At 37.9% G+C, this 15,024-nt stretch overlaps 2 protein-coding genes across 3 annotated transcripts; one reads left to right on the top strand and one right to left on the bottom strand.

Moving 5' to 3' along the window:
• The first annotated feature begins 1,133 nt into the window (after positions 1-1,133).
• LOC135749796 (uncharacterized) lies at positions 1,134-9,204 on the top strand. Its single transcript, XM_065268466.1, has 4 exons — positions 1,134-2,662; positions 2,898-3,424; positions 5,345-5,411; positions 5,491-9,204. Exons 1-4 carry the CDS (start codon positions 2,119-2,121, stop codon positions 7,008-7,010), a joined length of 2,658 nt encoding a protein of 885 aa, XP_065124538.1. The 5' UTR covers positions 1,134-2,118; the 3' UTR covers positions 7,011-9,204.
• A 703-nt stretch (positions 9,205-9,907) lies between these two features.
• anxa13l (annexin A13, like) lies at positions 9,908-14,654 on the bottom strand. Of its 2 annotated transcripts, none has more exons than XM_065268485.1 (11): positions 14,547-14,654; positions 13,940-14,015; positions 13,627-13,721; positions 12,747-12,914; positions 12,059-12,092; positions 11,873-11,952; positions 11,475-11,543; positions 11,280-11,381; positions 11,102-11,177; positions 10,830-10,942; positions 9,908-10,749 (listed from the first exon to the last, which is right to left on the bottom strand). In XM_065268485.1, the coding sequence occupies exons 1-11, from the start codon at positions 14,559-14,561 to the stop codon at positions 10,630-10,632; spliced, it is 948 nt and encodes a 315-aa protein (XP_065124557.1). In that variant the 5' UTR covers positions 14,562-14,654; the 3' UTR covers positions 9,908-10,629. The 2 variants fall into 2 exon arrangements, with proteins under 2 accessions (XP_065124557.1, XP_065124549.1); XM_065268477.1 differs by having other exon boundaries at positions 12,747-12,917; positions 14,547-14,652.
• Positions 14,655-15,024: the final 370 nt, after the last annotated feature.

Below are 15,024 nucleotides of genomic sequence, written 5' to 3'. Positions count from 1 at the left end.
CATGTGTAAGGTTTTAATGAGAACTTTGAGGAGGGAGAACAACATCTATTGCTTCCATATGACAGTGAAACTATGGATGTAAACAACAACCAGGTCTGATTTGTCCTGTGTTGCCAAGAGCACGGCAGCTACATCTGTCTGTTCTACAAGGGATTTTAAAGATCATTAGTAAAGTTTGGGTGTTACTGAGCTGCTGTTTACCACATGGTCTAGAATGAAAATGCATTAATTTAAATCATGGGAAATATTATATTACACACAGTAATATTTAGTCTTTAACTGTAGGTTTTTTATTGGAAAGGGCATAAAACAAGCAAAAACAAATCATCCATACACAGTTAATGATTTGAAAGGTGTGCAGTGTGGGAGCTGCCTCTTGTAGACATCAACACCTGCAGCTTTAATTGCCCCCACAGCAGGTTATGGCTGGCAGATGAAAACAAACTTAACGGTTGTAATTAAAGATGTTGGTTGCAATTAATATGCTTGAGTAAAAAGAAAAAAATTAACCCTTTACTAAACAAAATGAAAGTCAAATAAAAAACATTTTCATACATTACTACATTTTTGATTTTACTTATATAAAATTGCTTATATTTTTACTTATTAATAAAAAAAAATTATTTTACTGATGTATAATAACAATAATACTGTATGTTTAATTTATATGGTGTCTTACCAGAGCTCAAGGATGCTTAAAGGAAAACACCACAGCTTTTCAATATTTCACTATGTTCTTACCTAAACCTCGATGAATTAATAAATCCCTATCTTTTTTCAATACGTGCCCTTTTAATCTTTTAACAGTATCTCGTGAATGTGTTAGCATTTAGCCTAGCCCCATTCATTCCTTAGGATCCAAACAGGGATGAATTTAGAAACCACCACACTATCATGTTTTCCCTATTTAAAGACTGTTACATGAGTAGTTACAGAAGTAAGTATGGTGGCACAAAATAAAACTTTTGTTTGGAGCCATAGGAATGAATGGGGCTAGGCTAAATGCTAACATATTCAAGAAGCGCTGTACAAAAATTAAAAGTGCATGATAGGTAAAAGATAGGTATGTATTAATTCATCTAAGTTGAGGTAAGAACATAGTAAAATATTGAAAAACGGTGGTGTTTTCCTTTAACACTTATGAATAATAATAATAACAACAAGACAAAGTAACATGACAACAACTAACTTTACTCTACATTTCAACCTTTTCCTGTCAGCAAAATGTGAGTTTTCTTTTAACAACAAAACCATCAATATCTGCTGACAAAACACATTTGGTGTTTCTAAATAATAAGAGAAGCGGTACAAGAATTAACATTTACATTACTTAATACATTAGGGCTATTATTTATACTATTTGATGCCAAATTTTAAGAATCTGAATTTAATCACATTCAATATATTACTATGCCTGTGAAATCCAGGCTTCAGTCTCATAATATAATTTTGACATCTGGAGCATCAAATTTTGATTTCAATCATTCATTTCACATTGATTTCAATCTTTGACATGACCTTACTCATCAATATTGAAGATATCAAGGTTACATTTTCACATACGTAATATGTTCTTATACAGTAAAAAAACAGTAAATGACAAATATGACTTTAGCTGAGTTTCACAGACCGGGCCAAACATTAACAATACATTAAATCAAATTTTGAACTTATATATATTACATAATATATTATTAGCTTTAAAGAGAAATAAAAATATAATTAAAAAGATTGACAATAATCTTAATAGCCACATTTAAGGATCCGGGAGCAGACTTCAAAATGCTTTATAAATGATTTGTAAGCCCGACAAACTGTCTGGGAGCTCCATGGGTTAACTGAGGGCTGAGAGAAGCTGTTGCCAATTAAGAGTGCAGAATGCCACATATAGACATTTCCTCAGTACTTCCACCACAGGTTGCAGAGCTCATGTTTCGTACTAGACCGAAAATATAACTGCTGTGATGATTCAAAATGTTTGTTTTATTAGACTTGCTTTGACCGGTAAAAAACATTTTTTTAACTGACTGTGTGGTCATAGGCTGAACTCTCCCCTCTCATTCTCTGGATTACAAGGAATCGAATTGAAGAGCCTATACTGTTTCTCGTTGGACGGAGATGGCAACTCAAAAGTTTTTATTTCTTGTTTGTTTAATGGTATGTGGAGGACACATTGAAAGCACATCTGATATTTGCACAGGACCACACTGCCAGAGGTCATCCAGACCACCAGATCACCAAAGCAGATCCGCAGAGCATCAAACCAGATATTCAGTTTATTCGCCAAGACGCCCAGCAGTCCCCTACACCGTAATTCAACCCCAGCACAGCAGGACCGGCAGTCCAAAAGAAAACCCGAGGACCATCACAGCTGAGGTTTTCAGCCCACAGGGATGCACGGGAGGACGCTGTCACGGATCAGGAAGACCAACAAATAATGATACGAAAGAGTGCAGAGGAGCTGATTGTAAACTACCTTTGCAAAAACGGCAACATCCCTGCGTTGGAGATGCCTGCAACACGGGTCCAAATCCTGGAAGAGGCAGACCGTCTTTTGTCCATATGCAGGACAGAGCTGAGCAAGTATTGGGGGAATTTCCGGAGTTTGGAATTAGAGGGGGGACGTCATCTGGAATACAGTTAGCATGTGACATCAAACCAGGTAAGCATGATTGACTTATTTTGTTCGGGGTGTTGGGTGTGTGTTTGTATTAATAATTATAAAATTCCTAATAGTGATATTACATGCAAACCATGCAGTCATCATGTCCATGCAAATCTGATGGAAAGTTGCCTGCTCCCTCAGAAAGACTATGACTTGTAAAATCATGTCAATTTTAAATTGAAGCATGCAAATCTAAAGTGCGATATTAACAAAACGTTTTGTTGATGAACAGACATTAATGAAGTCCAGTCTGAAGATGCCTTAGTGTTGCATTTCCACTTGGGAAAAGGTCAGGAGAAGTTGGTGCAACAGATGCAGGGACAGCAAGCTGAGATTAAACAAATCCAAAGCACGCTGAATGAACAGCGTGGCGCTCTGTTAGCCCAACAACGGGAAATACTAGACCAGCAGCGGAGGATGTTCGAGCAGATGGAAGAAGTCAAGACTCAGTACACCCTGCTTCTGGAAAGTGTCAAACACTTATCTGTCCAAGGCCCACAAGGAGTCATTGAGAGCCATTTAGAGGATCTCCAATCCCGAACGAGAACCTATCCTAAGGAGGCCTTCAATATGCATAAGATGAACATGGATGCTGGCGTTACAGATGCTGACAGACCTCTTCCTGGCTGTGGATCCTGTCAAGCGGATGAGTTTTGTGACTTTAGTGCAGACCAGCCACGGTGTGAGAAATGTACGATTTGCCCTTCGGGATTCTTTCTGGTGGCTCAATGTTCAATTCATGCTGACCGGATATGCCAGGTACGACAATTTTTTTATAGATTATAGTTTATATAGTCAATAATTTTATCAGTTAAAACTTATCTTTAAACATCATAATATAATATTTAAACGTTTTACCTGTGACTGTAAGTTCTTCGTGGTTTAAAACAGCTTGCATGTCACTCACCCTTGCCTCATTAATTTACGCAGAACTTAATATGCAAATTAGTCCCCGCCTCTACTCAATAGCACATTCTTGGACCATAGATATAAATATTCAAATTACTCCCTGTGTCGACTCTTTCGCACCACCTCGGATCATAAATATATTTGTAAATAGATGCTACATTTGGCAGTTTTAGGCACATAACTGCTAAGTTTGGTTTCACACAATGTATAGGCGATCTGCGCGTAATCTTTTAGAGCTAATGTTAACATGTAAGAGCATTTACAGAAGCAGCTGTGCTGCAATTGTTTCAGCGCCGAGTTAATGCAGCTAGCATCCAAACATAGGCTGTTTCTCAATTCCAAGAATGCAAAGAACTTCCGTTCTTGTGGAGATCGGTCTTGCCAGGTGACCTTGGAAGAAGGAACTCAGAAGATCGCGAGAACACAGAACGCACTTGTGAAAATTGAGATGTTGGTCACCTGACCTCCGCCATTGTTTTGCCGTAATGACTTCTAAGACGTAAAGCAATTTCAGTCCGCAAGTCTGCACTCGATGCATCCTCGATATCAAGAACACATCCGGGTATTTTCATGCGTCCTCTGTACTTGCGTTCTTGAGAATTGGAGTTGAACTTCAACGGTTAATGATGACGAAGAGCGAGAACGCAAGGACGCAAGATTCCTGAAGAACTCATATTGAGAAACAGCCATAATGTCTATGACGCAAACTACTGATCCATGCGTTCAACTGTGTTGATGTGATTGGTTACACCGTTTTAAACCGTGGGAATAATGCTACATACACATCAAACGCGTAGAGGTGTCAAGCGCAAGTGATTTTAATGTAAAGTCAATGTGAAGACACATTGACACGTGTCTGGAGGTATCGCGCAAGAATGAGGCGTTTAGCGTGGCGCGGTAGACACGATTTCGCCTCATTCACGTGTGAAGTTCGCGCAAATGCCACAAAAAATTGAGTTGAAAAAGAGTTGAAAAATTGTAACTTTGGCGGAAAAACGCACCGCGTTAACCAATCAGGAGCTTGCTCTAGTAGTGACCTGATTACAGGAAGCGAGCAGAGTCGTAGAAGCCCCTCCAATGACCCGAATGAAGCGAGTAAACCCAAAATGTTCAAGCGGCAAACGTGACGCGGTAGACACGAATTTGACGCCTCAAACGCGGCTGGTGTGAACCCAGTTACTCGCTCTAGATTACTTGCGGGATTTAACTTGGTGTCATGCTAATTTTTCTCTCAAGTTGAATATTTTCAACTTGGGCGAAGACGTATTTGAGGCGAATAGCGTGTGTTCTAACAGCAAACGCGCGGCCCATATCGAGTCATTTGCATCGCCCCAAGCGAGGACGCATCTGATCACGTCTTTGCATTGACTGGTTTGTAATCTACTCGCGCAAATCATCGAACTCGCGTCTGGTGTGAACCCAGAGTAAGACTCAACAATGGTGTTTTACTCACCACATAGACATAAACAACAATACAATCCTGCAAATGAACAACAATACAATCTCATATAAAGAACAAAACAATCTCAGATGCAATCTTTAGTTGCTTAGATACCAATGCGCACAGCTTTTAGAATTGTCACATCCAAAATACAATCTATAATGCTGCTTCTTCCTCATAAATGCGCACATTAAAATTTATTTTGGTACACAAATGTGCAGTGTTCTGCGTAGAAATTTTGCATGTTGAACATTTAGTGTGTTCAGTGTGAGTCAAATAATTGGTAAGTTTAGTTTAACAAAGATATAACGACTCAAATTGTCCAACAGGACAGAGATGAATGCCTAGAAATCCCAGGCTTGTGTAAAGAACAGAACAAGTGTCTCAACACACCAGGTAAGTCGACTTCCAGACTTTTTTCCAGACATCCTAAGAAATGAATTGAAGATCGTTATTAACTGTCTCTTGTATTCAGGAGGATTTCGCTGCTCGACCATGTCAGAGAGGGATGCGGCTGCCGGGATGTGTGGACACTCATATTTTTACAATTCGGACATGGATGAGTGTCAAGCCTGTTCAGAGTGTGATGCTCAGCTTATGGCTTCCCCATGTTCAGCCATGAGTGATGCTGTGTGCTCAAACCCCTTTGAAACCAGACTTTCTCTTGCCTGGTCCGGTGATGTTGAGGTGGCCAAGGGTGGCGAGTTTCCCCAGATACAACTCCGCATCCGAGGGAACACTGATGGAAACCTCCTTTCTTGCACTGATGGCTTGGTAGTTCTCCATCAACATGGTCTTGTTTGGGTCGACCATAACCTTGCTATGAGACATGGTTGCCGCAGCTTTATCCAAGCGTGTTTACGACTGAACGCCAGCGAGGATGAGAGTCGGGACCTGAGCGGCATGCGTTTGGAGCACCGTGAGGGAAAGTCTCTCCAGAGTACGAGTGTGAGTGGAGCAGCAGCGGTAGAACCGGGGCATACGCTGGTTGTTTTTCTCAAGAGTGCCAGCAACCAATGCAATCAAGAAAATGAAGGTGTGCACCTTCAGAGCAATCTTATATCCCCTTTCAGCCTCATCTGGTTGTCCCATGACACGGGTGCAGTTGCCATGACCGCTCAAGCTGTTGCTTCGGCACACTACCACACCAACTACAGACCTGCCTTCCGAATGGCATCCATCTCTGACCCCTATATGGTCGGACTGACTGATGACAATCGTGGTGTCCGCTTTAGGGAAAGTGGCACAGTGAAGTTTGTCCTTCAACAGTCCTTGTATTCTATGGGTCAAGCTTGTGTCTCCGAGGGCTTCTACTTGCTCGCATACGTGAACCATAACGGAAGCAGCGCTGAGCTGACCCGCACGTTTAAGCCTGGTGTTCACTACAGAGACACCTCCATATCATTGTCAGCTGCCACCACAGTGGACTCTGGAGACATGCTTACCTTCGAGATCCTCGCACCTGCACAGTGCAATGTGCGCTACTTTGGTGACGACTCTGGGATCAGCATGCTTAGTCTCGTGTGGATCCCTTCAGCCGTGTCGACTTCCTTGTCAGCCATTCTGTCGCGGAAAGGTCTCCCCTCTGGTGCAGTGCGCAACAAAGCCTTGTTTTTCCTCCAGACAACTCGGGAAGTACCACAAGTTACGCTTGCCGGAACAGGAGCACTCCACCCTCACCGAAACTTCATCTTCAGGGAGGCAGGAACAGCAAGTTTGGCTTTGGATCTGCGGCTCATCCACTCATGCAGTCTGATCAAACTCACTTTGCTCAAACAGGGTGGGACACAGGGGGCTCAGGCTACCCCCATAGCTCAACAGATCGGCGGGCACATGCCAGAAGGAAGCATATGGGGGAGTGTGGGATTGAGGGTATCGTTCCAGGTGCAAAATGGCACGACAGTTTTTGCTACTTTGGATTGCGTGCGTGGACGCATTAACCAAATTGCCTATGATGCTGGAAGCAGCATTACTATTCTCTGGACAGCTGCATGAGCAAAGCATATTTCACATAGTATGACATTAAGCATGTTGAGGTTCAAATCTCTCATTGCATTCAGCTAAAATGATTTTAGATGCTTTCTCTGTTTTTTTCAGCAGTCATCTGTATTAGTATAGTATTTGTTTATCCTACTATGGAAGTCAATGGGTAACATTAACTATGTACTTACCATCATTTATCAAAATATCTTCATTTGTGTTTTACAGAATATAGAAACTCATACAGGTTTAAAACAATGTAAGGGTAAGTACATTTTTAGGTGACCCTTTTGAAGTATAGCTTAGATAAAATAGTAACAAAGATGAAAAATATTCATACTTTATTTTTATACTGTTTTTACTATTGTTGCTCAAATCTGTGGTTGGTTGGTTGTTGTATGGCCTGATTTTGAAAATGTGCAGTACCCATCCTTTCTTTTGTTGTATTTGCACTTCAGAACGTAAAGATTATTAACAATGTTAGTATTTTTCTTTTTAAGTGAGGGTACTTTTTACAGCATGCTTTTAGTTCTCAATTATTATGTTTAGTAGTAGCTGTACTATTTTCTTTACTCAAAATAGCAGTTAACTACATATAGCCACTAAACTTTTTTACGACTTTTATATTCATTTATGGGTTTGTTTTAAGTTGAGTCAACCCTAAACTTTGCACATCAAAAGCAGAAAAGATAATAAATATTTTTTAGTGGTTGGTAGTGGAAATAAAATGCATGTGTCTATACCACACAGAACCAGATGGCTTTGATTTTGCAGTTTAACATGCAAGATGTCTATAAAGAAAAATACCCATAGTCCTCTGGCCTTGTGTATGAGCATGTCATTAATGTATGGCTGTTGTATTTCCTTATGCTGAAATTATAAATGATCTTGTATTGCTTCACAACCATCAAAAGATATCACAAGCAATACCAATAATGTGCCGTGTATGTCCGTGTTTTTATAAACAGAGAATTCATCCACAGAGCAACCATACCCTAAACCCTGAAAATAGATTTATAAACTTAGGAAGCATTATCTTGTGGTTTTTAAAGACATTTGGTTAATATTATAAGCGTTATTGAAAGCAGGAGATGACGTTCCTCTGAAGTTATTCCATAAGAAGAAACGTGTGGGAGATGGAATTTATCACATGGACGATTGTGAAACATTGAAATATGGCTATACTTTAAAAGCATCAGGTCAGTACTCACAGACAGTCCTAGCCCTATAATGTTTAGTCACATTATTACCCTCTAATATTACACAGGTGAAAATAAATTCAGTTTAAGAAGTAGTTTTTTACTTGATTTAATTTTGAGCAATTGTGAAGAGTTTAGTTTGCACCTTTGTGCTTTCTTTGTAGTTCTCTTTATTCTCAGAAATAAAGGTAAAAGCTGTCACCAAGGGCAGTACTCTTTTAAAAAGTACACCTTTCTTACATAATGGTACATATCAGGACCATTTTTAAATTGTTAAAGCAACACTAAAGACTTTTTGCTCTTTGCTCCCCCTACAGGTTAGAAGCGTAATTGTTCATTACCACTGTCGTAAATACTGCAGCATAGCTGGCTCTGATTGGATTGTAGGTCTGCCGTAAAGCAAGTTTTTGTAGTTTTGACTCGAACTACAGGACCACTACCCGACGGTTGGAAACTTCTTTAGTGCGGTTTTGGCCAATAGAGGGCTGCAAAGCGAATGTGAAAGTGCCATTCACCCTGTTTTAAGTGGATGAACCACTGAAACTTTTTTGGAAACATTATTTTAAGGTAAAAAAACTCTTTGGTGTTGCTTTAAGAGTCCCAGTGTTATAACTTTTTTCTGAGAATGTACTGTCTTTTGAGTGTGTTATTGTCCACTCACAGTGTATCTGAACTCATACCGTTATTTGCACTGTCAAGAAGGTTCACAGTAACCTTATGGCCTTCTCACCTACAGCTGTTATATGTAAGTGTCTGGTGAAGCAGCCCTGCAGGTGTTTAGGATTAGAAGATCTGATAGTACTACTATGTTAAAGCCTGAACATAAAGTAAAACATCTGGAATATTTGGGGGAACATAATGCTTTGGATTCTTTAGTTTTTCTTTATTCTGAACCAGAAAGGGCTTGGATGAACTAAATGCATACATATGAATGTCTTAAAACGTTTTTCAACCTTTCTAGACCCAGGCACCACCCACTCAGACTCTCAGCCAACTTTGGAACCTCCAATTATAAAAAGCTAGAATTCTTAAAGGAAAACACCACAGTTTTTCAATATTTTATTATGTTCTTACCTCAATTTATTTACGAATAAATACATACCTATCTTTTTTCAATGCGTGCACTTTTAATCTTTATTCAGCGCCTCAAGTATGTGTTAGCATTTAGTCTAGCCCCATTCATTCCAATGGCTCCAAACAGGGATAAATTTAGAAGCCACCACCAAACACTTCCATGTTTTCCCTATATTTAAAGACTGTTACATGAGTAGTTACACGACCAAGTATGATGGCACAAAATAAAACGTTTGTTTGGAGCCATAGGAATGAATGGGGCTAGGCTAAATGCTAACACATTCACAAAGCGCCGTACAAAGATTAAAAAAATAAAATAAAAAAGATAGATATGTATTAATTCATCTAAGTTGGGGTAAGAACACAGTAAAAAATTGAAAAATTGTGGTGTTTTCCTTTAAAAATTTTCAATGATAACATTAACTGTCAGAACCATGTTACATTGCACTAAACAGATTATTTGCTATTGTTCATTTAAGTTAAAAATGTCTTGAATTCTGTGTTTTATATGTTCCCTCAGGGGCCCATGGTCTTAATGTATAATTAAAACAAATTGATTCATTTGTAAAAAAAAAAAAAAAGGCTATACCAAAAGCAAATAAATTTTGTTCTTCAATGTATACTCACATATAAACCCCCCGCAATTAACAGAACATGCTTTATTGATAATCTTTCATCATAAGTGGGATCTTTGTCCTTGACATATTTTTAACCACAGTTCCTTTTGCAATATATTTAAAAACAGATATTTTAAAGCACTGCAATAATAGGATCACTATGTTGCTTTAGAATATTAACAATCACATTGTACAACAACACCTACATGCCCAGTAGTTAAAAAGCATTATTGAAGTACTGACCATCTTTGCTCTTAAGCTAGTTGCTCTTAATAGTGTAATAACTGCTGCATTAGCAAGCACTAAACACTTAGTACTATTATTACCATTATACATTTATGTATTTGATTTATAGGTAACTTGAAAAGATACAAATATAGGTACCAATGTGACCAAAGAGAGTATTAAAGAATCACCCTTTGTGCACTAGGATTTATCCGGTAAAAGAAGTATGGTACGCCAAATGTTATGACATTCTCAAGGCACGTGTGTAGTGAGTTAAGCAGAAGTCAAATTTTCTGTAATAAAAACGTTAAAACTGTCAAATTATTAACCTTTTTCGCGTTAAGAAAAGGTTCTGACAATGTTGAATTCTCGAGTTTTACTTTGTAAAATGCATGAGTGATTATATTATTGTCAATTACAAATAGATCTGATGTATAAATGAGCTCCTGTGTGCTCTGTGTGTACAAGAAGAGGTGATTCTAGTTAGTTGTTGACTCTTGGGCTCCACCTGTTGGTGTTTCAGTGTAGTATTTCTATGAGGAGGCGCTTGAAGTCGCCTCCGCAATCTGAGCTCAGGGCATCCTTTAATGTGACGTCATATTTCTCCAAGTACATGTCTTTTATGGTCTCCAAATCCACCTAGAGTGAAACACGAAAGTCAGATGTTAATAATTCTGCCCATTTCTACAAGCTTTCCATTAAAGGCTTCAATCCTGTACCTCAGACCGTGTCACAATGATGCGTATGAGCGTGTCCTCATCTGTTCCCGCTCCTTTCATTGCAGCATTCAGACGACGTGCGAAAAACAGCTGTGGGTTTTTAGCACATCTCACTGTTTAAGCAAAAGAAATCAAAGCATGACAAGCAGAAAATGTTACCAAATATCGAACACATGTGAACTCTTTGTTATATATATATATATATATATATGGTCACTCCTTTGAACTGCAATATGACTTTTCTATTCAATAGAAACATGTGTTATAGTTACCCAAGGCAGTGTAACAGTCCTTTAATGTTCCTGTTGCTTCATTGTCTATAGCATCCAGGATATCTGTCCCAGAGAGCTATGAAAAAGAAACCAGTAACTTAAGGAAAGTTCATCCAAGCATTTCACAAAAGAAAGCAGTGTAGCATGACATAAACCACTGTAAGGTATTTGGCCTTACAGTTTCATATATCTTGAAGGTAGCTTGAAGCTGTAGATAATTCCTGTGAGTGAGGATATGGGTGAAGGTGGTCTCATCTGTTCCAAAGCGACCTTCACCTGCCTGTTGAAAAACACCATCACATTTATTAATTCAATGTAATGCCATACTCAGAAACTGAATACAGAAAATAGATCTAAAATAGGTACGTCTCACTTCAAACAACGCTGTTGCATCTTGTTCTGCCAGATCTTCATCTACCTCATAAGACTCATCTCTTTCGGCCTGCAGGTAAAATAATATTAGTTACAGCAAAGAATAATTTAACCAGTTTAATTCATCCTAAATGTGTAGCACTGCAAACTGTTCATAGCATCTAAACACAAAAATGTCTCCCTAAGGGACGGAATTCAGAGCCACCCATGTTCCAGTGAAGAATAAAGTTGATTGTTTGGAAGGGAAAATGTGACAAGAATGGATGACCAGAATTGAATTCCTTTAGCCTAGTGTAATACATGCAAATACTGCATTAAAAACACATTAAAAAAACATATACTGCCTATACACTATGATCCCTTTAGTGATTTGTAAAATAACAGACATCATCCTTTTACCTGTAGAAGAGAAATCAGAAGATTTCTCACATCTCCGCTAGTGTCACCTTCAATGTCGGCCTCCAAATCACGCTCATGAACTGACCATCAAACCGAACAAAGATACATAAATACATGTACAACTCAATCCATAAATTCACAATACATGAGTTCTTCTTTTTATTCAAAATCATATAAAACCATTACCTTGCATGTATGCCTCTTTGCTATTCAAAATATCCTGTCAATCAAAAATTATTAATTATTAAAATGTACATTTGTCAACAGTTCTAATGGGATACTTCATTATTAGTGATGTAATGAGGATCAGATCAAAGCTTAACATGCCCACTCTGATGACAAAAGTCCCGCCTTCCAGTTAAAAGAACCAATCATGAACTTATAAAGAAAGACTGAATTATTTAGGGGAGGGGATGTGTGCAAAAAGGTATTTTAGTGCAATTTGAGCACAAGAAATAAACTGTCCAGAAGCATTGCAAACATGGCCACCTAGTGGCACAACTTCCATAAAGAGACTTAGATATAATTGAAGTAGCATTCCAGTGGTTGTAATGATTTCTCTTTAGCTGTGTATAATAGTGGACTTTATCAGATTCACTGGCCTATCATAATAGTTGTACAAAGGTATATTTGAAAAAAAAAACACTACATTCTTAACATTTGTTGGATTTACGTTATTTAATTATAAACACCAGTTCACTCAACATGATTGAATCAAGTTTTCTTAAAATAAATACCTGTTAAATAATGTTAATTTTATTTTAAGAAAACATAATTCAATCATGTGGAACTGTCCACAAGTTTTTTCCCCAGTGTTGCAACATTATGTTTGAGTGACCAGTACCCTTATATAATAATGAAAATAACCAGTAACCTGATTGGTGCTGGTGCACAAGATCTCCACAAGCACATCCTCGTCTGTGCCTGCTCCTTTCATGGCTTTCCTCAGTTCTTTAGCCAGGAATATGTAAGGTGGGTCCAACATGGCCACGATTGCTTTCTCAAACGTCCCGGTGAGCTCACTCTTTAATACTTCCTCCAGCTCCTTAACAATATGACCAAAACCAGACACTGACACGGCATATAATACTTTCTTTTAATTTGCATGCATTGCTTCAAACTTTAAGTATTAAGTTATAACCCTGGCAACCTATTTGAATATGGTATCAGAATATCATATGATGCCAAATTATGCTCAATGAAGAACATCTAGGGGTGGTTTCCCGGACAGGGATTAGTTTAAGCAAAGACTAGGCTCAGTTTAATTAGGAAATCTAACTAGTTTTAACAAACATGCCTTAAAAACATTACTTGTGTGCATTTTGAGGCAAAACAAAGGACACTGATGTCATTTAAGATATGTCAGTGCAAGTTGTTTTCAGTTTGGAAAGCTCTTGCATTTATTTTAGTCTAGGACTAGTCTAATCCCTGTCTGGGAAACCGCCCCCCTAGGGTTAGGTCCAACACTCCATCTCCCTTTCCATGGGCACAGCACAATGATTGAATGGCGACAGAAACTCTAAACCAACACTAATGGAGTCTAAATCAATACAGCGTAATGCATTGCAAAATAAGAAGAATCCATTTTTCTGTAAGTGGCCCTATATTTGTGCCAGGCTAATAAAGAGTTTTAAAGATAACATTCTTTAGCTCTCTCTCTCTCTCTCTATATATATATATATATATATATATATATATATATATATATATATATATATATATATATATATATAAAATGCTAAGATCAGACTCACATCATCATATTTTTCAAAGTATGCTTGTTTAATCTCCAACCGTTGGGCTGCAGAGCGGTTTGCTAGTATAGAAATAATGATTTCCTCATCTGTGCCTGTATTAAGAATAACAGAAAACCTCTTTATTATCAAATGTTTTATAATGCATTAAAGTAAATTACTCTCACAATTTACAGGTTAGGATATTAATATTCTAGATGTACTTAAAATGTGCAGTAGTGCAATGTAGTCAGCTAAAAATAATATAAAAGTAATCATTATATTTATTTGTATCAGTGTTTTCCAACAACGTTTATTTTAACATTTAACCTACCCATTCCTTTGCAGGCCTTACGAAGTTCTTTGACGTCTGCCATCACATCAAAGTCCTCATAAGGAGTTATTGTTGGCTAAAATAAAATTTTAATAAGGAAAAGCATGTTATGTTAGATCTGTAATGACAATAGTTGACATTCAGGATTTTTATCTAATACATTTATTTAACCAGTAAGTCCATCAGGATCTTTTCAAGGGCTTGTGCATCAGCTCACAATGCAGCACAGAGGGGAGGGGTTTCTGTATCTAACACATTAGCTGAGTCATGGGATCTCTGGGCAGGAACAAGAGTGGCGTATTTCTTCCTCTGCCTCACCCACTGGCCATAATAACAATGTGCACTTATTGATAATAAAGAAGACAGTTACTCTTTATCTTTTTTTAAAGTTTAGAATGTTGATGATCAAACTACTTTCAACTATTGAAACACAAGTGTCATGGTAACCTCATGCGTTGATGACGCTTTTGAGTATAAATACGTTGGTTTATAGTCTACGCAATACGTTGCACCTGCAACCATCTGAAAATAATAAGTATTAACGTGTTCTGCAGCGAAATAAATTATTCATTGAGAAAAAGAAACTGAAGCTTCGCAGTTTACTTACTTGAACGTTGCCCATCTTGAGATGCTGATGTTAGTTTGTGAGCGCTCGTCCTCTCTCTCCACCCAGCTCGAGCATATTTTACTCCAACACAGACCTGACGTCAGAGCAGTCCACAGCCAGTGACGTTAAACACTTTTAATTTAATTGTTTTAATTAGATTTTCTATGTTTCTTAAAAAAAATCAGTGCTCGGCAGTGGGCAATTTGAAACAAAGTAAAACAAAATTGTCGTCGTGAAAAAGAAAACGATTTAATATAGGTTAAATATAGGCTATATAGCTTATTTTTGGGCGTTATTCTGTTTGTTGAGTATAGGCTACATACGTTACACGAATAATATAAAAACGATTAAGTTTATCAAATTATACATATTTAAAATGTATTAAGCGAAGAAACACAATTATTTCTTCATTCAGTAAGAATGAAACAAATGTGAGGGGGCTGATCCAAACTTTGGTTTTCTGACCCCTTTGATTTTA

Source organism: Paramisgurnus dabryanus, chromosome 6 (assembly GCF_030506205.2).
Source record: "Paramisgurnus dabryanus chromosome 6, PD_genome_1.1, whole genome shotgun sequence".
NCBI classification, from domain to species: domain Eukaryota; kingdom Metazoa; phylum Chordata; class Actinopteri; order Cypriniformes; family Cobitidae; genus Paramisgurnus; species Paramisgurnus dabryanus.
The sequence above is the reverse complement of the archived record's forward strand: the minus strand, read 5'-3'. Positions and strand labels throughout refer to the sequence as shown.